Genomic DNA, 23581 nt, shown 5'->3' with positions numbered 1-23581 from the left:
ACACTACAAAATTTCTTGTCCATATGGTATATGTGAATGCTCTAGGGTGCTTTTTTTTTTTTTTTTTAAACACGTGAGTGCATAATTTGTTGATATATGTGAACTTACGTTGAGTTGATGTACACATACAATACCTGGTGAAGTGTATAACTAAAATATAAAGCTTGATTTGTAGTAAATATGAAAAAATAATTAAAACAATGCACATTAGTGTTATAGCATACAATTGAAGATCTGAATTGCAGAACATCCCAAGTCCACCGGAGTACTTTTGTTAATCTAGAAGAAAGACAAGAAGATGATACTTGGCATGCTATTCTGTTTAGCTGAAATTATTTTGTATCTTTTTAAAGGTTTGATTTGTATTTGCATATTATGCAAGTGAATAGCCCTTAAAACATAGATGCTAACATAAAAAAACGCAAAATATGAAGAAAAAGAGTGGACTTGCGATGTTATGCAACACAGGTCTTCAATTGTACAGAATTCGTGTTATTATTCAGTTCAAAATCTCTTGTCGTCGCGAATTCTGTCGAGGAATTTGAAGCTTAAAATATATATCAAACGATAGTCATGCCTGCTGTTCTGTATGATTGCGAAACATAGTCACTTACTCTGAGGGAAGAACGTATACTGAAAGTGTTTGAGAAAAAGATCCTAAGACGAATATTTGGACTCAAGAAAAACGGGGATGGGGAATGGCGGAAACTTCATAACGAGGAACTGCATAGCTCATACGGTTTACCAAACATTGTTAGGATAATCAAATCTAGAAGGCTCAGGTGGACAGGCCATGTAGCTAGGATGGAAGAAACTAGAAACGCTTTCAAAGTTTTAACTGGAAATCAAATCGGAAAACGACCATTAGGAAAACTTATGCGCAGATGGGAGGACAATACTAAGAAGAATCTCGCAGAAATAGGAATACAAAGTAGAAACTGGATGCAATTAGCTAAGGATAGAAGTCGATGGAGAGCTTTTATGAACGTGGCATTGAACCTCCGAGTTTCATAGGCCATAGAGTTAGTTAATGATTTTCGCTCGTGCGCAGAATCTAGAACCAAGGGTACAATTGCAATATATATGTTCTTTTTTGTTTTTGTTTGTTTAACATTCAGTTTGTAGACAAACTGTCACTTTAGAAACAAATTTTCTTCATATACTCAAGTCTTTGCAGTTGTAGCTTCACAAGAGAAACTGAATATAGGCCTATTAGTATTAAATATTACGTTGTTGTGCGTGTGTTATAGAGAATATAAGTATAGTGCAGATTGTAAACAATGTAATTTCGAAAGCCCATTTCGGACCGTATCAGGATATCAACGGTATACTTTTCTTTTTTTTTTTTAATACACGGCAGTAAAATTGGGGTTCGAAATTCATTGCTCTTCTTTATGAGATAGACATCTCATTTAATTTTGGTTTTCAAAATTATCGAATAATATACTTTTTTCCCCCAATACAAGACCTCTCATTTAAGAGGAGGTTTGTTGCACCTTGGATTGATAATTCGTGTCTGGGCTTGATACTCATATTAAACCAAGGTCTCAGAAGAGTGAACCAAAACTATGAGCATCTATTTCCAAGCGGGGAGGAGTTTCCGTGTTCTACATTTTGGCATTGGTTACCGCCAAGGTGGTTCAGGCTGTCAATCAATCTAAATATATGAGTAACCATGAATGACTAAGATCAATATCATCATCCTCATCATATCTACTTATAATAATATCATTAGTATTATTACTAATAGAGTAATTGTTACTAACATACTTCGAAATTTTTTATATGATCAGATTTTTTATATACAGGGTGTTATAAAAATGAGGAAAGATATTTTGAGGACAGATTTCTCACATTAAGATAACAAAATAAACCTTAGCTGAAAAGTAGATTGTTTCGGAGTTATAGGGTGCCGAAAATGTGAAACCCGTGAACTTTAAAAGTTTATGGATCCACTACTATGGAACCTATCGCAGTCGGGTTAAGATATCACTGAAGAACTGGTATGTGAACTATCCAAATATCGATGTTTAAAAATGCCCCAGTACTTACACACCAATTTTTTGGAGAGGTTGGTAGAGAGTGATCAAGTACTCCCAAACAGCCTATCTAAAAAATGATTGTGCAAGTACCGGAGATTCTGAAAGATGGATATTTGGATAGTTCACATACCAGTTCCTCAGTGAAGTATTGATCCGACTACGATCGCTCCTATAGTAGTGAAACTATGGCCCTCTAAAGTTCATTTTTCTTTTTTCACGTTTTCAGGACCCTACAACGACGAAACTGTGCACTTCCGACCACTATGAGCTTTTTTTTTTTTTTTTTTCATATTTTGATGTGAAGAATCTATTTTTAAAATATTGTGACAATTTTTTTGTAATACCCTGTATATACATTACACTCCTCAAATGATTTAATTTCTATCATAGTTCTAAATGCATTTTTAAAAATAACTATTACAACATTCGTCAAACAAAAATTTCACTTCTGAGTCAAGTTCACATTTTGGATACACATCGAGTTCAAACAAATGTCTTTATACTATATACATAATTTGCATTATTCAGGTAAAGAATCATAAATTAATCGTCATCATCATCATCATTTTCACCTTTACCCAAGATCTTTTCGAAATTTTTGATACTATCCGGGCAGCAAGTTCCTGCATACCTGTAAAAGTAAATAGAAAATCTTGATAAAGAAGATGAATGTTATTTTATTCATTGTTTAAAGTGTTCCACTAATAAAGAGCAATATTGATTTTTAATTTAAATTTACACATATTTTGAACTTAAATATACTTTGTAGATTTTCTTTTATATGATTTTCATAATAAATATACGTGCTTATAAAATGCAAAGTTAATATGTAGAAGTTTTAAAACTTCTTTCATTTATAAGCTGTCGCACTTCTTTGAAAAATTAAATGAAATCTTTAAGTTTTACGTCTCACGGTTATGCCAGCTAGCCTAAAGGAGACGGCGATGATGAGAAATGAATGAAATAGTGCAATAAAGAAAATGTGAGGAAACGGAAGAACTCTGAGAAAACCCATGCACACGGCGTTTGTCCATCACAAAGCTCACTTAACGCGAGCTGGGATCGAACCAAAGACCCCATGCATCAGAGGTGAACGCTCTACTACTGAGCCACCGCAGCTTCCTGCACTTCCTTGAGTCTGGAAATGTATTTAGATCTCCGTTTGCGACATTTTTCAAAGAAGTCTGCTTTCAAAATTTTAAAATGCGATAAAGCCAATTTTCACCGTATTCAGTTTACAGTGTTATTCTTTTCTTCCATACTTTGTGGTGGACAAACACCGTGTGCGTGGATTTTCTCGGGATTTTCTCGTTTTCTCCCACTTTCTTCATTCCACTATTTCATTAATTTCTCATCATCACCGTCTCCTTTAGCCTAGCCGGCATAATAATCGGACATAAAACTTAAATATGTCATTTCATTTTTCTTTTCTTTCATTGAGTGTAAATTGTGTATCAACACCCAGATGAAATTAAATAAAGGTCACAAATAGTATATTATACATATACACTGTCCAGCCAAAATAAAAACGAACACCCGTTACATTTTGAACGAAGTCGTTGGGCTGATTAAGAGTCAAGGGGAACAACAGAACTGCTCGCCAGACGGTGACACGGATTTCACTCATTCAATCAGTATGTTGCTTTTGGAAAGAATGAAGAAGTCCGGCGATATATCAGAGTCTGATAGAGGCCAGATTGTGATGACCAGACAGCTGGGATCAAGCATTACTGAAACAGCTACTTGTCAGATGTTAGCGAACTGTCATGAAAAAAAAAAAATGAAATGAAATCTTTAAGTTTAACGTCCCACGGTTATGTCGGTTAGGCTAAAGGAGACGGTGATAATGAGAGATGAGTGAAATGGTGGAATGAAGAAAGTGGGAGGAAACGGGAGAACCCCGAGAAAACCCACGAGCACGGTGTTTGTCCACCACAAAGTCCACACGGCGCGAGCTGGGATCGAACCAGGGACCCCAAGCACCGGAGGTGAACGCTCTACCACTGAGCCACCGCGCCCCCTTCATGTAAAAAGGACGGTAGAATCAGCACCAAACGACAAGGCGAGGGGCCACACTCCCATTAAAGATGTTGGACGTCATAGACTGCCGAAGTTGATACAAGAGAATATGGAGCAAACTGTTGCACAATTAACAGCTTAATAGTGGACAAAGCACAATTGTGTCTAAGCACACAGTTCACTATACACTGTTAGATATAGGTCTTCGCAGCCGACGTCCAACATGAATACCAATGTTAACCGTCTCGTAAGGTACTCAAAACGTTGTACTCATTTTAAACGATCTGCATTAATTTTATTTTTGTCTCCTCTATTTGGGATGTTTCTCCACCGTTTCTTGTGCTTTTAGGTCCGGATTCTGATTATTTTAAGATGAATAATTAGGGTGCAATTTCTATTAAAATCATGAAATGTATAGATATGAAATAGAGTATTTATAATTCACGCTTAAATTGCTTGGAAAGGTTCATAATATTTGTTTTAAATAAAGAAACAGGATGAGTGTGAAATTGAGGCATAATATCTTATTTACCATTGTCTATTTAATTTGTTTTGGGATACTAGGTGTCATTGTTATATTTACAAATGTAAGAATATATGAGGAGGTAAAAGTAATCACTTCTAATATTTGCCAGCGTTCAGTGTTTCCGTCTAAATTTCCATATTTCTTTGTGGTTCTTTAATAAAAATAGCGTGTTTTATCTAAGATGTTGTGATATCAATTCAGTCTTGTATTTTTTTTCTTTTATGTAGTATTTATAGTTTAACTACAAATGTAGATTATTGTGCAACTGAGATAATGTCTCGTCATTGGATGATCTTCATCCTCATCTCTGTACCTCTGCTGATTGGTCAAGTTTTATTCGTTTGCTTAAAACCAAGTCAGGAAGCCAAGTTCGATAAGTTGAGGTAGATAAACCATGTACAGGTAGTTGGATGACTGAGGTAGATGCAAATCAGCAACAAGAATATTTCAGTACGCAAACAATAATAAATATTTTAATAATAAAGACAGGAAACCAAGTTTGATTAATTGAGATGAGTAAACCATGTACAGGTAGTTGGATGACTCAGGTAGATGCAAATCAGCAACAAGAATATTTCAGTATCCAAATAGTAATAAATGTTTTAACAGTAAAGACAGGAAGCCAAGTGTGATTAAATTGAGATGGGTAATCTATGTACAAGTAAATAGAAATCAACAGTAGGAATATTTCAGTATGCAAACAATAATAAATGTTTTAACAGTAATGACAGGAAGTCAAGTTTAATTAAGTTGAGATAGGTAAACCATGTGCAAGTAGCTGGGTGACTCAGGAAGATGAAAATCAGCAATGGGAATATTTCAGTATGCAAACAATAATAAAGGTCTTGTGGTCAATCAATATCAAGAAGTTTTCTTTGAACAGAGAAGAGCTAATATTGAGCTCTTATAAAACCTGAACTATCAAGTAACTCTAAGGATAGCAAGAATAAGAATTTATCTGCATGATTACTTGGAAATGTGTTTCCCACCCATGCCATCAGTACAAGGTTTAGTATTTATATAAAACTTTGATTCCTGGTGATTAATGGTTCTACTAGTTTATCTACGGCATAGTTCCAATACAAATAAATAAATAAAAGTCAAACCTCATTGCATTACATAGTTTGTCCTTAGTTTAAATACAAAACAAAAGAACTACTTATTTTAAGAATTAAAGTTTACATATTTGAAAGATGTCATGATTTTTACCTATTCAATGGACAAAAGTAGTTGTCTAAGTAGATTTTTACGTCGTATTGAAAGGCTTTCAAACTGCAAAATTGAAGGAATCTACAATGACTACGGTAGTTTCTGTAGTCTGTTGTAGGACATGGGTACCGCCCTGTATTCAGCTGAAAGAAGCAACAATAATATTAATAACAGAAAAAAATTCAAACTCCGAAATAAAGTACAATGATGACTATGAAAGTTTCTATCAAAATGTTCTATATAAAATAAAATTCTTTGAAGAATTCCATTACTAGGAAAAGAACATGCAAAGATCATTTAACTGATTAAATACACAGTTTTATTCTACTAACAGGTTTCTGTAATTCCTGAATCTTTAAATTTCCAAGCTTTCGACTCTCCCCTGAAGTCTTGGTCACGGAAGTTAAAAACAGGAAGAAAAAGAACAGAAACATCAAGGAATAAAATAGAACGGACTTACCAATAGGAAGAGCTGTGCGCAAAACACGTTGTCAGCACGCGTCGCCAACAAAAATAGAAAAGGCGCATAAACTGATTCCGCCATGTTTTAGTTTGCTTCAAGACCATCTGAAGATCGCTGACGCACTTGACAAGTGTTTTACACACAACTCTTCCCCTTGGTAAGTCCGTTTCTTTTTATTCTTTGATGTTTCTGTTCTTTTCCTTCCTGTTTTTAACCTCCATGACCAAGATTCCAGGAAAGAGTCGAAAGCTTGGAAATTTAAAGATCTAGGAATTACAGAAACCTGTAAGTAGAGCAATAATAATTACAATTCCTGAGTGTGGTTTTGCAATGTGTGAATTACACAATTTTAATTGTCATTGATATTAAATGTTTTTAAGATACCTTTTAAGATTATGATTCTCATTTACTTTCTATTGTGACAGCTTTATAAAGCACTACAATTTCTTACTATGCTCTATTTTCTATATTTTTGTTTGACGATGCTTCCCATCAAAAGATGAAAAAGATATTTTACAGCTACGAACCCAAAAATTGGCAATAATTAGAAAATTAAGATTTGTCATGGGTAAATAAAAGATTACTGATAGTCATGTAATTAGTTATAAGGAGAAAATAGATTTTCAAATAGTTCAGCTTAACGTAAACTTCGATTCAGGAAAATGAGCTGAGAAGGGGGATATTTGCAATTCTTGAGTAGAGTTGACACAATGATTTTCTGATAGTTTTCGGAAAATATGAAAGAGAAAATCAACTTTTGCCTATTTAGAGATTAAACTATATCTCTGGAATCTGTTGCATGTTATAGTTTTTATTTTTGACAGATAAAATAAAATAAATACGAAGGTAACTCAAAAACTGTTCGCAATATAGCTATAACTTTTTTCTTACATTGTGTCATACTGACCTATGTTCTCGTTTATTTTATTGTTATACCGTTGTGGTCATGCTATGAAAGTTTGATTCTAATTCCTCCATTGGTATTCCTTTTGTTGCAGATAGATCATGGCCACTCCATTAGAAATTTGCACCAAAGAGGAACAACGAGCAGTCATATGGTTTTTGTGGTCGGAAGTTGTATGAGGGGCCGCAATCCGTTAAAGATTTTCGGCACAATACGGGAACAGTGTCTTGTCGCAGTGGAGTGTCTATGAATGAATTGAAACATTGAAACCATTCTTTTTCGTGCTTAACACTTATGCGACCATTTTTTCAATTTTTTATGGCCATGATCTTTCTGCAACTAAAGGAAGACATATGGAAGAATTAAGATCAAACCTCCCTAGCATGATCACAACAACATAACAATAAAATAAACGTGGACAGACGTGAATATCAACAATGTAAGAAAAGTTATAACTACATTGCGGATATTATTTTGACTTACCCTCATATAAAACTAAAAAAAAAAAAAAAACATTAAAAAATAAAATATTAGTAAATTATGAAACGTCTTTACAAATATTCATTCATAACACTTATATATTGCTATTCTCTGATAATAATTCCAGTTCCAATGGTTGTAGAGTTATATGGTGAATTCTCATATAGTCTTGCTGCTAAACAGGACGCTAAACTCAACTCAAATCAAATTGAAAATTTATGTACAAAACTGATTGTTTCGAGTGAAATGTCTTTTTTCTTTGTATTATTGGTGAAACTATTTTCACTTAAAATTACTTCTGTGACTATTGAGCACACGTTTTTTTTTCGCTCAACAGATGTCGGTACTGTCAGTACGTTTAGTGGAATAAGAAAAAATGGCAGGAGTACGCTTGACGTTCGAGCAGAGTAAGTACGTTTCGAAGTGTTTAATCAGGTTTGGGAATGCCATCGGAGTGCAGCGTCAGTGGAGACGGGAATTTGGTACTGAACTACCAACTCGCCTAACAATCAAACGCATTGTTGACACGTGTGAAACGCATGGAACGACAAGCGGTCGCTACAGCTACAGACAAGCGGGTCGCGGCAGACAAGGAAAATATTGCAGTTATTCCATATATGGGAAAAACCTCCAACCAACTAGCAAGACTATTGAAGAAATTCAACATCAAGACTGTACACTGCCCTCCACCGAAAATCAGGAGTTTACTACCAAGTGCAAAAGACTCATTGGGATTAAAGACACCGGGCATCTATAGGATCACCTATGAATGTAACGCCGCTTACATAGGTGAAACGGGAAGGAACATTGAAGACAGAATGAAAGGACACCAGCGACACACCAGACTGAAACAACCAGAAAAATCAGCAATAGCCGAACACTGCATACAATACAATCATACGGCCATGTGGGACCAAATTGAAGTGCTAAAGAAACGCAAAAAGTTCTGGGACAGGAAAATACATGAATCTCTATTCATCCGTACATACAAGCCATCCATCAACAGAGACGAAGATTATCATCTACCTGACATCTGGATCCAGCTTCTCAGTACGAAAGAAACCATCAGCCAATCAGAGAGCAGTTTCCACCAGCAAAATCAGAGCACACCATTGGCCAACAAAAACAATCAATAGAAACACAGCAATTGCTAAAGACTACAATATAAATTGTACGACAAGCACACTCCAACACATAACTCAGAAGATGTTGCCGCTGTATGGTAACGAAAGCTCAGCACAGCAACACTTACTCTGGCAGCAATCCCGAGAACATTGGATTAATAGTAGACGCCAGCAAAACTTCAGATGCTCGTATTGTTGATTATATATTATTCCATCTGTGGTCAAGATTGCCCCTGTCTAAATTAAGTTTGGATCCTTTAGATCTAATGAAAAACGACCTATCTTTCAGTGTTGGAACACAGTATAGGATTAGAAGTGAGATTATCGTATTATTACCAAATATAATACAGTAGCAAGTTTAATAGTGTGTGTTATTTCCTGAAGATGTCTCAATAAGGCAGAAGAGGGGAGTTCCTTATCTTTAGTGTCTCATGACATGTTTTTTGACTCTAATAGAAATATATTTTTAGTCATGTCTATATATGATTAGTTACACTCGCACAAAATACTGTAGATCCCTGGTGACCCTAATTCATTCCTGAAATACTTGTATGTTGATAAAGAACTTTTTTTTTATTAAACTGGTGCTAGATTTTATCGGGATGTTAAATGCGAAGATGTTGCCTATCTTCTTGATTCTTTCTGAAATCCCTGACCTCAAGCAGTGGCGGCGATTGGACATTAAAAGTGTGGGGGGCAAGACATGATCTGAATATTTGTATATCAATGGTAGTTTCCTTGTTTTTTTAACTTTGACGAACGGTTGTATAACTAATAGGATACTATCTTTTTTCAGTTAAAATACCATATATCGTGTTTCATACTTTATTAAGTAAGTTGACAAGAGCAACGCAAGTAGGTACTAACCCTTTGTACTCTTAAACAATGAAAGCATAATAAGAGATTTGATTCCTTGCTCATGAACATCTTAAAATTCTGTCTGGAAAATTATGTGATAAGATTATTTAATAACAAATTTGTAAAGCAAATAAGTGGAAAGGATAATATTTGTCATAGTAATAAATAATGAGGCTTGTTTTGTAGAAGTTATATTGAAACTGGGGATTAATGAACAACTTATATTTTTAATTTCTCACATGCCATTAAATGTATGTTATTACTCTTAGAAAATGAAAGACAGTAAATACTACAAGCATATGCTACTGCACTTAAAGAAATATGTAATTGCAATATTAATTGCTTTGAATTGCAACTAAAACGCAATTCCTGTAGCTTTCTTCATTCCGCGGGAAGACAAATAACCAATACGTACTCACGAAACGGCAAATATTATATAGCATCATTTTTTGTATGAACCAGTAATACATATAAAAACTTTACATTTCCAAATGAAACTATATACATTAAAGGGACACTTCAAAAAAGTGGGAGTAACTGCCTACCTAATCGCCGCCCCTGGCCTGGTCTTGTCGACTTCCCTGTTGATAGCTGGTGTATTGAAATATTTTCATGCTGATCTCTTTCACTTTTCGAACGTGTGAAGGTCAAAACCATATTTTACTCCTAAATCAAACCGTATTTTGAGACGCTTTTGGAAGTCTGTTTCTTTTCCAAACACATGGCTCGGTGAGATATGAATGTGCCGAATCTATGTGAATCTAAGGCTTTTTTTCCTGAAAACCAAGATGTAGAATTTGTTTTTCTTGTATATCTGAATGTCTAGAAAATTAAGACATTTTGTGGACTCTTTATCTGTTGTAAATTGTATGCTTTCGTGAACGCTGATAACTTCTTTAGCAAGACTGGAAATTTTTTTGTCTTTATAGATCATCAAACAGTCGTCAGCTTAGAGACCAACATAACAGCACAGACTCAGAAACACAAAATCTTTCGAGTCCCTTAGGAATTCAATGGAATTTTTTAAACAAAGGGTTTTAATTTAATTTGTAGAGTTCGAAACTTTTGATATCGAAATTTATCTTTTCTGTTGAGAAAGCGGTTAATTGTATTGAGAATACTACAGAAAGAGAACAATTCCGGAACAATTGTTAATTTGTATGAGGCTTCAAATTTCGAAAAGTAACACGGAACTGCAAATTACGCCTAAACAAGTTACAGATTGGCTTCATAAAAATAATTGTTAATGAATCAAGTCCATTCAGTATCATTGATAAAAATGATTACAGAGGAAAATTATTTAAAAAATATCAACAATACATCGTTTTCCAAAGTTAGAAATCCATTTAGCGAAGTCATCAGCAAAAGTAAACTTGCTCTTAAAGAATCTTGGGCTATTGACCAGATTAATCTAAATTCCTAAAAGCAGAAGCTCCATCTAACGTCTCTCTTAAACTAATCATCTACTAATCCTACGTATAATTTGGCACCTCTTATATTTTCTCAAGATATCACACCAGCTTCAAACACTCCATCAGAAACAGTTTGGAGGTTATTTGGGGGATATCAAATCATTGGTTAACGCAGATGATTTTCCACTTGGTTTCGTTGGACTTCACAGATAGGTTTAATTTCGTCATAATTTGCAAACAAAAACTGAGAGAAGAAGAAAGTATCAGACCTACGAAGTAACTAAATTTCTAGAATGCTGTCTCCACAACATTTATTTCCAATGTAAAGAACAAATTTACAAACAAAAACGTGGTCTACGAATGGGTAGCCCTCATTTTCTCTTCTTCTTGTTAATGGAGTAATAGATAAATTCGAAACCAAAAGCTCTCAGTGAACAGGAATACAAATTCATCAGGGATTTTCGCTACGTTTATGATTGTTTGATCAATAAAGAGATAAAACATGTAACGACATTCACGAAAGCATATAATTTATTACAGAAAAAGAGTCAGCAAACGGTCATAGTTTTCTAGACATTCACATATACAGGAAGAATAACAAATTCTACACCTCAGCCTTCAGAAAAAAATCCCTCAGATTCTTTTTTGTGCACAAAGGTGCGGTGCAATCATGTCTCAGTAAGGCGAGTGTGTGGAAAAATTTCTTTCTAAGGACTTTAGGTATTCTACAGAAAAACAGATCTTCTAAAACACTTCAAAATACAGTTTGATTTGAGAATGAAAAATTGTTTCGACCTACACAGGCTTGAAAAATGGAAGAGATAAGCATGAACATTCTTCAATAGCTCAGTCATCAACAGGAAAGTTGTCAAGAAATGGGTATCCTTACATCTATGACCATGGATTTTATGAATAATAATAATAATAATAATAATAATAATAATAATAATAATAATAATAATAATAATAATAATAATAATAATAATAATAATTTGGTAAAACCTGACACTAGTTTTGAAATTCCTTTATGAACATACAAAAAGTGTTTCAGGAATGAATTAGCGTCACCTGGGATCTACAATATTTTGTGCAAGTGTAACGAATCATACATAAATATGACTAAGAGAAACATTTCTATTAAAGTCAAAGAGTATGTCAGAAACGCTAAGGATGAGGAACTCCCCATTTCTGAATTATTGAGAGATATACAAGAAGCAATATCCAATATTAAACTTAATACCTTTATGCGTGAGATCTAAGAACACTGAAGTAAATGTTTTGGAGCTGTTTTCATTATGACCAAGGTACCCAATGTTAATTTAGATATGAGCCACCTTGACCACAAATGATATAATATAATCAGCGATATTTAGGTAAATACAATATAAAATTTGAAGTAATTTATTTAAACTTTTTGCTAAGCAAACAAGTAAGTGAAAAAGACTCTTTCCATACAATTTCTGTAGTTTAGTGTTAGTGTAGTCCTCATTTCAGGAACCAATGCGAGATCACACCGAGAAGTTTTGGAAAATGATTATACCTTAAATTTTGATTTGGCCACAAGAAACATTTCTAGTTTGAAAAGAAGATTTAAAGACATATAATTTGCACATAGTAAAAAATAAACAATTAGAATAGTTAAGCGTATAATTATACGAGGGTATATTGTGATAGTGAAAAGTGTGCTCAATAGTCACAGAAGTGAATTGAAGTGAAAACAGTTTGATCAATAATGCAAACAAAACGACACGCGTGAAATTACACAAAATTCATATGCGAATCGACCAGTTTTGTAAACAAAGTAATTTTTGATTTGATTTGAGTTCAGCGTTCAGTTCAGCAGCGAGACTATGTGAAACATAGACCTACACCTTATTGTGAGATCCGAATCACATGAGCTCCCGCCGGGAATAGAACCCGGGTCACCAGAGCTAATGTATATAATGTGTGTGGGTAGCAAAATTATAGTTTCAGTGAATAGTTGAAAGCACAAACTGCATACAAAGGTCATGGAATACTTTACGTACAGTCCGCAGCAAAAAACCTGCAACATGGGCATGTAAGCTTATTGTGAAACTACGCTTAACAGCACAGGGAATCAACATAACGTCTAAGTGGCACGTATCACGCCAGGGAAAACCTCAGCATCCTTCCTTCACACTTATTTTTAAGTCGTTTTACAATAAACTTCCATGCTCATGTTGCAGGTTTCTTTGCTGCGGACTGTACAATTGTATTTTTAAATACGTTCAAAAGTACATTAGAAGACGTAAAAGAAAGACTTCGGAGACTTAGTATAAACTGATGCCAAAGAAGACGTCAGTGTAGATCGAAATGTTCAGTTAGTGGAAGAAAACAAAGGTACGAGGTAAGCCACTTTTGTTAAGAATATGTATCCCATGACTTCAATAGATATGTTATACTACTTCTTGGACAGTATTGTTTTAATGACTTTGAGGTTATTTAATTTCTCATTTACTATTTTTTCTTTCTTCCGTTTTGTTAGAAATCTCATCTCTGTTACTTGTATTCTGCTCTCCTTTTTCTTTGTTATTATCAATTTAGAGTAGTTATTATTAGTATGGATGTGTGTTATAAAGGATCAATTTAACTAAATATTTTCTTATCCAATATCATGTTTTACTATGATATGGGATACGAATTTGTAAAATGTTACTGAAATTATATTGTGGTACCAAAAGTAAAGTTATGCGATAATGCAAGTTTTCGAAAATTATTATTGTTTTAGTTTACTACATATCTGTTCAAAAATATTAAAGAACACTTACAATCATTTTGTTATCCTGAACTAAATACTCTTTACCATATTTACGTTCCTTCATTATTTTGTTTTCGTATGGGAACTCTATGCCTCTTGCAGTTTTGTACTCAGCTAGCCACTCCAATTCTTCCATTTTTATCAGTTCGTGTTCTTTAAAACAAATAAATATTTAAATTTATATTTACTTACATGACTATTTAGAACATATACACATTACACTGATAGAAACAAATAGAAAAATCAGTTTTCATGTCTCTTCATGTCATGTATATGTAAAACAAATAAATATTTAAAATATATTTACTTACATGACTATTTAGAACATATACACATTACACTGATAAAAACAAATAAAAAAGTCAGTTTTCATGTCTTTTGATGTCATGCATATGTGAAACAAATAAATATTTAAATTAATATTTACTTACATGACTATTTAGAATATATATACATTACATTGATAAAAACAAATAGAAAAGTCTGTTTTCATGTCTTTTCATGTCATGTATAATGTGAAATAAATAAATATTTAAAATTATATTTACTTACATGACTATTTAGAACATATATACATTACACTGATAAAAACAAATAGAAAGTCAGTTTTCATGTTTTTTCATGTCATGTGTATGTGAAACAAATAAATATTTAAATTTATATTTACTTACATGACTATTTAGAACATACATACATTACATTGATAGAAACAAATAGAAAAGACAGCTTTTATGTCCAGAATGGCTTGTGGCAGTAGTGCATTGATGAGGAAAATATATACTCCTATTTACATATATATAAAGGCGTATATGTAATACAAATTCTTTTCATTTTTTCTTTTTTTTTACAAATGTTTACTTTCATTTTTAAGTTTGATTAAAAATGTATGTATCTAGGTACTCATTAAATTTTATAGTAACTTCCATAATTTAAGACAATTCTTATTGCAGAGTAGTGAAAATCATCAATTTTAATTTTGATAAACTAATTTTCAGGTTAATTGTAATTTTAACCGTTACCTTTTTCTGACATTAATCTTTAATTATATTTTCATAGGCTTAAATTTTAATTTTAATATCTAAATATTTTTATTAATTTTTCCGACTATGTACATAACCAATCGAAAACCATGTATGAGATTGGTCGAATTTGTGATGTCTTTTGTGTATTAATAATAAATGTTATTTAAGATTGATTATCTTTTCGTCATTCTATATCATCATCATAGGTATTCTGCCATTATTGGCAAGTCACTTGTTGCAACTGACAAGAGAAAATACCGATTTTGTGAATTGGAAATTATTACTAGCACTGGATTCAGCACCAAAAGAAAAGAAAAAAAAAAGAGAGAGAGAGAGAGAGAGAGTTTAGTGGCAGATCGTATACAGGGTGGGAGATAAGTGAGGGCAAAGTTACAAATTGGAAAACAGTAAATGTCTAGAAATGCCATGTTAATTTTGAAACGAGTAGAGGTATTGAGGTCAAATTTTGGATATGAGGAATGTATGTAGAGCTTCACTGGATAGGCGTAATGTGAACCATGGGGAACATCTGAAAAGCCACAATATTGGACTTAGCGCAAGAAGAATATACGGGAAAGGGGTTATGTGATATATGGCTCTTGATGCACACTGTCTATTGGAAACAATAGTGGTCAATACAGTTTGAGATCTTTGTAACAGGAGGTGTTCCACGCTGTGGCAATGTATCAATACTGTCGTAAAGGTGACTTGAATGAAGAACTAGGAACCCTGTAGTACGGTCCATGAACAAGTTGTATGCACGAGGGGTAGAAAGAGATAGAATTCTGGAACATCAAGAAGAATGTTTACAAGTGTAATGGAATGAGAAGTAGTTCCATTGGATGAATGCTAGCGTGGTGTCTTGCACAAAGACAGCTGTCCCATTCAGGGTTCTGATATATGAATGACCCCCTCCAACAAAACGTGCCTGTTGTAATACTGGTGACTTTTCTCAAAACCAGTTACATATAATCGGCAGTTAAAACACTGTTCACGTTACGCCTATTAAGTGGAGTTCTAAATGCATTCATTTCCAACATTTGATCTCAATCCCTCTATTGTTTCAAAATTAACATGGCATTTCTAGAAATTTTCTACGCTCTAACTTTGCACTTTGCCCTCATTTATCTCCCACCCATATACGATCTGCCAATAAACAACCTCTTTTCCTCTGTTTCTTTTGGTGCTGAATCCAGTGCTAGCAGTCATTTTCAGCAATTGAATTCACCAAATCGGAATCGTCCCTTGTGAGAAGTTTCCATGCTCCACGGTCTTCCGGTAACTTCTTCGTCTTCGCGTACGATTTTTCTGTTTTGATACCGTTCATTAATTGTAGTCTCCTTCGCCCCTTCACTCTCTTTCCTGCCACTATACCGTCTATCACGTCCCTCATGATACAGTTCCTTCTTACCCAATGTCTCAACAAGTTTCTCTTCCTCTTCTTAATAATATCTAAAATTGTTCTTTTCTCCCTTAAAATTTCTAACACCCTCTCATTCGTTTGCCGCTCGATCCAGGTAATTTGCTCCACTCTTCTCCACATCCATATTTCAAAAGCTTTCAATCGTTTTTGCGTAATGTTGATGTTTCTGACCCATACAGTACAACACTTTCACACGAAGTATTTTATAAGTCTTTTCATTAATTCTTTATTCAAGGTCTCACACAATAGTATTTTCTTCCTTCTAAAGGCTTCTTTCGCTATTCCTATTCTTGTTTTTATTTCACGTTCACATTTCATATCATTACTAATAATACTACCCAGATATCGAAAACTAGTCACCTGTTCTATTTTCTTCCCTCCTACTTTTATATTTGACACTGACCCCGTCGTTCCAATCACCATGGCTTTTGTCTTTCTAACATTTATCTTCATTCCATATTCTTCACACCCTTCCTCAAGTTTTCTAACATATTATTAATTTTTTCTTCATATTCCCCAACAAGCACCATATCATCTGTAAACCGTATGCACCTAATCATTCTACCTCCTATTGAAATGCCGTCTGCATTTTGTAGGCTCTTTTTCACTATCTCTTTTAGACAGATATTAAATAATGTAGGCGATAGACAGTATCCCTGTCGAGGTCTCCTTTCAATTGCACTCTCCTCTGTCATTTCCTCCACTAATGTAGGCGAGAGACAGTACCCCTGTCGAAGTCTCCTTTCAATTGCACTCTCCTCTGTCATTTCCTCCACTAATGTAGGCGAGAGAGAGTACCCCTGTCGAAGTCTCCTTTCAATTTCGCTCTCCTCTGTCATTTCCTCCACTAATGTAGGCGAGAGACAGTATCGCTGTCGAAGTCTCCTTTCAATTGCGCTCTCCTCTGTCATTTCCTCCACTAATGTAGGCGAGAGACAGTATCCCTGTCGAAGTCTCCTTTCAATTGCACTCTCCTCTGTCATTTCACCCCTATTCCAACACTTACTTGTTGGTTCATATCAAGAATGTTATAAATAGAGGATCTGCCCATGTGTATCTTCATCCTATTAAATCGGTGAAGCCAAAAAGCAACAGAGCATCGGCACGTCTGATTGGCTACTCTCGTTTCTGCCATCGTCTGATTCGCTACTTTCGTTTCCAACATGATTGTTGGCTCAAAACATTGCGATCCTATTGGGCGGAGTAGGGGTGGCGAAACTGTGACGTATGGCTCCAAGATTTTGCTGTAAGGGCAGATCCTCTATTTTATAACATACTTGGTTCATATGTAGATTTGTTATGAGTCTGCTATCTTTCCATTACAACCCAACTTTCTTTAGAACTTCCAACACCAATTGGATTCTTAATTTAGTGGTAAATGATGAAAGAACTTTTTCCAAGCGGTAAGTTTTATTTTTTAGTAAATAATGAAAACATCATACTTCCTGAACCTATAATTCAGGTAAATCTCAAAATATGATTCTTCATAAAACTCCGATTCTAACTGACGGAGGACATTATTAGCTAGAATCAGAGACAATGGATTATCCAAGACCAAACCATTCTACACGAAGTAATCCTATTTTCAAATTCAAAAATTGTTGTACGTTATACAAACTTTCAGAAATGTTTTAATCTGTATTGTTTGAGATACTAAAATTTTATGTATATCTAACAATTTCCTGACCCCCAAATTATCCGATTACAAGGGAATAGATATGGAACATGTCTACAGTGTAGATTGATACAAGTTAACAACTAAAGGGTGTCCCATAAATAACGCAACTTTTGAGTGCATAATAACATACAAATTTATTGATGAAATTAAGAAATTTACATATCTTTGCAGTATATGTTATCTGTGATTATGTATGAAATATATTACTCAAATGGCCTTCACGACTCCTTAGGCACATTCTCGTTCTTTCAACGAAATTTTCCATTACTTTTCTACATACTTGTACCCCTAGTCCTGAAATTACGCGCTGAATCTTGGTCTTGATCTCTAGAAGCGATCGTGGTTTGTTGGTGAACCAGGGTGTCTACTAAAATCCCAATTTCGTGACCTTTTCTTTACCAAATCATAAAATTTCCTAATATTTTCAAGGGCGAATTTGGGTGCGAATTAGGCCGAATTTTCATCCATGCGATAAAAACGTACTTTGCTTGCGGTTTGGTAGTGTCTAAAGCTGATCAGACATTTTTGATGGTGAACTTTGACGTTTTATAGAACAAAATTTTACAATCTGTACTTACATTTGAACAGTTAAAAAAAATCGTGACCCAAAAGCTAAATTTTGGGACTTTTTCGTGACTTTCATGATCATTTTCTGATTTCGTGACTTTTTCGTGACATTCGTGACTTTCGTGACCGATAGACATCCTGTGTACGAATAAGATTTCAAATACCACCACAGGAACAAATCATGGTGTCAAATCGCAAGATCTGGGTGACCAATTTATGTGACTGTTCCGAGAAATCACCCGACCAGAGAACCTCTCAGGTAACAAGTCTATTGTTACAATCAATGTGTGACATGTCCACAACAGAACCAGTTTTCTCAAATTTAGCAAATCAGTCTCATCACAGTCGAATTATTCGGTGGATTACGTTGTTCTCAAATTTAGCAATCAGTCTCATCACAGTTGAATTATTCGGTGGATTACGTTGTTCTCAAAGTTAGCAATCAGTCTCATCACAGTCGAATTATTCGGTGGATTACGTTGTTCTCAAATTTAGCAATTAGTCTCATCACAGTTGAATTATTCGGTGGATTACGTTGTTCTCAAAGTTAGCAATCAGTCTCATCACAGTCGAATTATTCGGTGGATTACGTTGTTCTCAAATTTAGCAATCAGTCTCATCACAGTCGAATTATTCGGTGGATTACGTTGTTCTCAAATTTAGCAATTAGTCTCATCACAGTCGAATTATTCGGTGGATTACGTTGTTCTCAAATTTAGCAATCAGTCTCATCACAGTCGAATTATACGGTGGATTACGTTGACCCAACATTCCACGGAGTTTTCGAACAGACTCTGCACAACATTTAGCACATTTGTAATTTATTTTAATTATGACAACACACCGTTCCGTCGTGAAGCGCTCCATTCCTACCCGTGCAGAAAACATATGACGATCATGCGCTATTTGGCGCACCGTCACTACCAACCACAAAGATAACAGATGAAAATCATATAACGTTCAGTGCTGCCAACTTACGAGAACAGAAATGGCGGGCATTTCAAAAGTTGCGCTCTTTATGGGACATTCTTTATTAACATTAACCAATGAACATGTATATATGGACATTCTTTATTAAAATTAACCAATGAACATGGGACATTCTTTATTAAAATTAACCAATGAACATGGGACATTCTTTATTAAAATTAACCAATGAACATGTATATATGGACATTCTTTATTAAAATTAACCAATGAATATGTATATATGGACATTCTTTATTAAAATTAACCAATGAACATGTATATATGAACATTCTTTATTAAAATTAACCAATGAACATGGGACATTCTTTATTAAAATTAACCAATGAACATGTATATATGAACATTCTTTATTAAAATTAACCAATGAACATGGGACATTCTTTATTAAAATTAACCAATGAACATGTATAGGAGAATACTATTTCTTATGAAATATTTAAATTCTACCTTCGAATTTTCCCGAATATATTGCAAGATATTTGGGTAGGAGGTAAGCCAAATGTTGTTTTTCGAAGATTATAGGTCTTAAGAGCACATTTCTGTGTGTGGTTTTGAGAGATCCTGTAATTATGATAGGTGGCAGGTGTGCATTCAGAATTTTTTATTGAGAGGGTTCCAATACTATAAGCCACTATGTCTATGCAGTATTGAACGGGTATTATTGTGCACACGATAAAACAATAAGTTAATTAAAGTGTTTTTTTTTACCTTATTTGAAAAATAAATAAAAACTAGATTGTTTTTATAAGAAAAGAAAGAGTACAGATGAAGTGTAAGATCAAATTTTCATTCTATATCGATAGCCCTGTTAAGTGACTATAGTTTTATTAAGAAAGTGTACAAATGTACGTTGAGTTGGGAAGTTTTTGGGGTGGACCCATAAACCTTCTGTGTAGGTGCGTGCCTAATAGTTACTTTCAGGTTCATTTTTAACTCCTTTAGTTCCTAAGTTATTATATACTTACTTGTTTACTGAATATTCTAGTGCATGTTTACCTGTTTACTGAATATTCTAGTGCATGTTTACCTGTTTACTGAATATTCTAGTGCATGTTTACCTGTTTACTGTATATTCTAGTGCATGTTTACCTGTTTACTACATATTTACCTTTCTACTGCATCTTTTAGTGATTTTTTTGTTGTCAAAGAATGCGTCAATATTTTTATTCACTAGTCTGGGTAACATTTATAACGTATTTCTTGCGGTCTCAGCAGTACTAGTCCTGTTTTAAAAATACTACTTAACTTCTTATTTCTACACGATTCTCTCAATATGAGCACAAACTTTGTTCGAATCTTATCGTACTATATACATTATGCACCTACTAGTTCGAGCCAACTTCTAAATTTTATGATGTTTTCGACCTCTAAAATATTTTCATATACTCATTGGGTGGAAACATATCTTTCTTTCTTTTAAGAACAATATACAACGTTGTGTGTATAACACTGGGTTAGGTGTGCGAGAACAAACCTTAGCGCGAAATTTGACATGAAAACTAAATCATAAGTAAATAAATAAATACATACAAGCATAAGGTATGTCACATGAGTAAAGGGTAGAAATGAATGTCACGATATCGTGCATCAGATACTAGTTATGGTTGAAAAATACTAATAAAAACGATTCCTTCAAAAGATTACATTGTATAACTACAAACATGTTTATTATAAACTTACACTAATACTGTTAAGTGAGGGTGAAAAAAATTTTTAGTAGAAAATATTAAAAAAATATACTTGTTTATTGTAACTCATAAAAGTTTAGGAACTATTTGAATGACTTCGGGGTTGAATTGTGTTTTTTAACACAAATAAGAACAACGTTTTATGAATTAATTTCTCTATACGTATACTAATTTCATGTACTGAAACTTATACGCATTGAATATTCTCAGTTACATTAGCAAATGTAATAAATAATGGATATTTACCTTTTTTCTACGAAAGTTACTACATATAGTAGTAAAAAGAGAATGAAAAAAAAATCAGAGTATTACATATTCGTAGAAGATTTTGACTCTCACAGTTCTCCCATGCTGATCATTCGTTCAGGCTACTTCAGTCCTTTTTACTTCCTTCATAGAGCCAACTTAAGTTAGTATTAACATTCAATGAGTTTAATTGATAACTACCATTAATTATAATAAATCACACATATATGTCAAAATAATGGATGCACTTAATACTAAACCTACATTTCACTCACACACACATTCATACAGGACAATGTATACTTCGGGTTGTATTTAGTTAAATTAAACTAACCTAACTACATTACTATATACATTTATTACATTTCAATAAAAGAAAAATTAGTTGGACATAACAGGGAAAAAATTTAATACATGGAAAGAATGTTTCATTAACATGCATAGAAATTCGCTAATTTTATCAAGACCAAATAACACATTTCTCTTCCTATATATATATTAAAAGTTGAATTACATAAAAGAGAATTTGACAAAAAAAAAATGAAAGACAAAAATAAAAAAAATTCAAAGATCAATACATTTAGGATTCAATGTAATGAATATATATATATCGTTGCGGAAAAAGAAAGAAAAAATAAATAAAATATATATATATATATATATATAATTGGTTAATCATTCTAAAAAAAAAAAACACTTTAGTAACATTTTATTAGGTCTCTGTCCCAAGAGGAGATATTTCGACGATTTTATGAGTCTTTGTTCTCACATCGATAATAGCTCCTTTTTCCAACTCTCTTTTCGCACTGTGGTTTGTGTCCATGAGAGTGTTTAATTGTTTTTGTTTTAGCTATAGACAAATAGTCGCTTCATATCACATATATATATTTATATTTCTCATTTCGTCACTCGACGCACTCAATATAAAATTTCAAAGTTTATCAAGGTTAAAAAATTTTGAATCCAGTCACAGATATTGAGAACATATTTCCATATTCCGGTATTCACATTAAGTTATCAACTAAATTTCTCTTCATTAAATTTAGGACCAGTAATTTTCTTTATAGTATAGATCTTGTAGTCAAAAGATTCTAGTCACTGAATAGTTAAATTTCTGATCGTAGGGGAAGGATTTGTTTCAGAGTCTACTGATAGAAGATTCGTTGGTGGGGCACACTGTTTCGTAGGTTATTAATTTCACTTTGATCTTGCGAATAAATTTGGATGAGGATTAGGGTTATTTTACTTATCTTACGACCTGCTACTCGTTTTACTTACATGCGGTATTTAACATTATATTCAACTTTAATAGTTACAGACATCAGTAACCACTCAACAAAATGTAATTTATTACAATATACGCGGTAACACTATATGTCACAAATAGTTGGTAAAGGTCGGGTGTCAAAAACCTATGGCAACCTAAACAAAACCAGGGTAAATACCGAGCCCATTACATACATACTCGTATATATATATATTCATATTATTCAATACAATAAATTTCACTTTAATATCCATCGTAGTATTTTGTCGACGTTTAAATTCTACATAACCGTTCATATTCGACAAGTATTCATATTTTATAAATGTTTATATTTTATTGGCTCAAAGACAAAACAAAAACCCTGACTATCAAAATTCACTTTTTTCTCTCATAAGGTTGCAACATTGTACTTTCTATGTATAAACCCGATAATCAATAATCATTTTCAATTTACTAAAGATCCGCATATATATATATAAAAAATAGTTGGTGTTATTTAGTGACATAAGAGGTGGAAATGTAACAAATTGAGCAGGCACGTAACTTTTAAAACTATGTAAGCACATATATAGATGTATATAAAAAAAAAAAATCAATGTTATTGGAAACTAGTGGGCCCAGACTACTAATACATACACACTATATGACCAATCAATAGAAATAAAAACCAGAAATCAGTTGTCAATGGATATAATTTGTATGATCCATGAATAACGAATGTTTCTAGGAATCCGAAAGCATAGTGTACCTTCTCGTCAATTTCTCCCGTGGTGGATTGAATATCGCGAAAATGGTCCTGAGATGTGCTGCAATACCTCCACGAATTGCATCCCTCGATGTCTCAGTTAGTACATACGATCGAAATAAGAGATATGAATATTGTA

At 33.5% G+C, this 23581-nt stretch overlaps 1 protein-coding gene across 1 annotated transcript in view; it reads right to left on the bottom strand.

Annotated features, from left to right (window-relative positions):
* Positions 1–2293: 2293 nt before the first annotated feature.
* Positions 2294–23581, bottom strand: part of LOC145692571 (inter-alpha-trypsin inhibitor heavy chain H4-like) — a 123469-nt gene continuing 102181 nt past the window's right edge. Inside the window, exons 12-14 of the mRNA XM_081767881.1 lie at positions 13827–13969; positions 5797–5939; positions 2294–2673 (exon numbers count right to left, since the gene is read on the bottom strand). Coding sequence (XP_081624007.1) covers positions 2586–2673; positions 5797–5939; positions 13827–13969 — 374 coding nt within the window. The 3' untranslated portion in view covers positions 2294–2585. The remainder of the gene's footprint in view (positions 2674–5796; positions 5940–13826; positions 13970–23581) is intronic.

Source organism: Thermobia domestica, chromosome 8 (genome assembly GCF_964235325.1).
Source record: "Thermobia domestica chromosome 8, izTheDome1.hap1.1, whole genome shotgun sequence".
NCBI classification, from domain to species: Eukaryota; Metazoa; Arthropoda; class Insecta; order Zygentoma; family Lepismatidae; genus Thermobia; species Thermobia domestica.
Note: the sequence above shows the minus strand (reverse complement) of the source record. Positions and strands in the feature narration are given on the sequence as shown.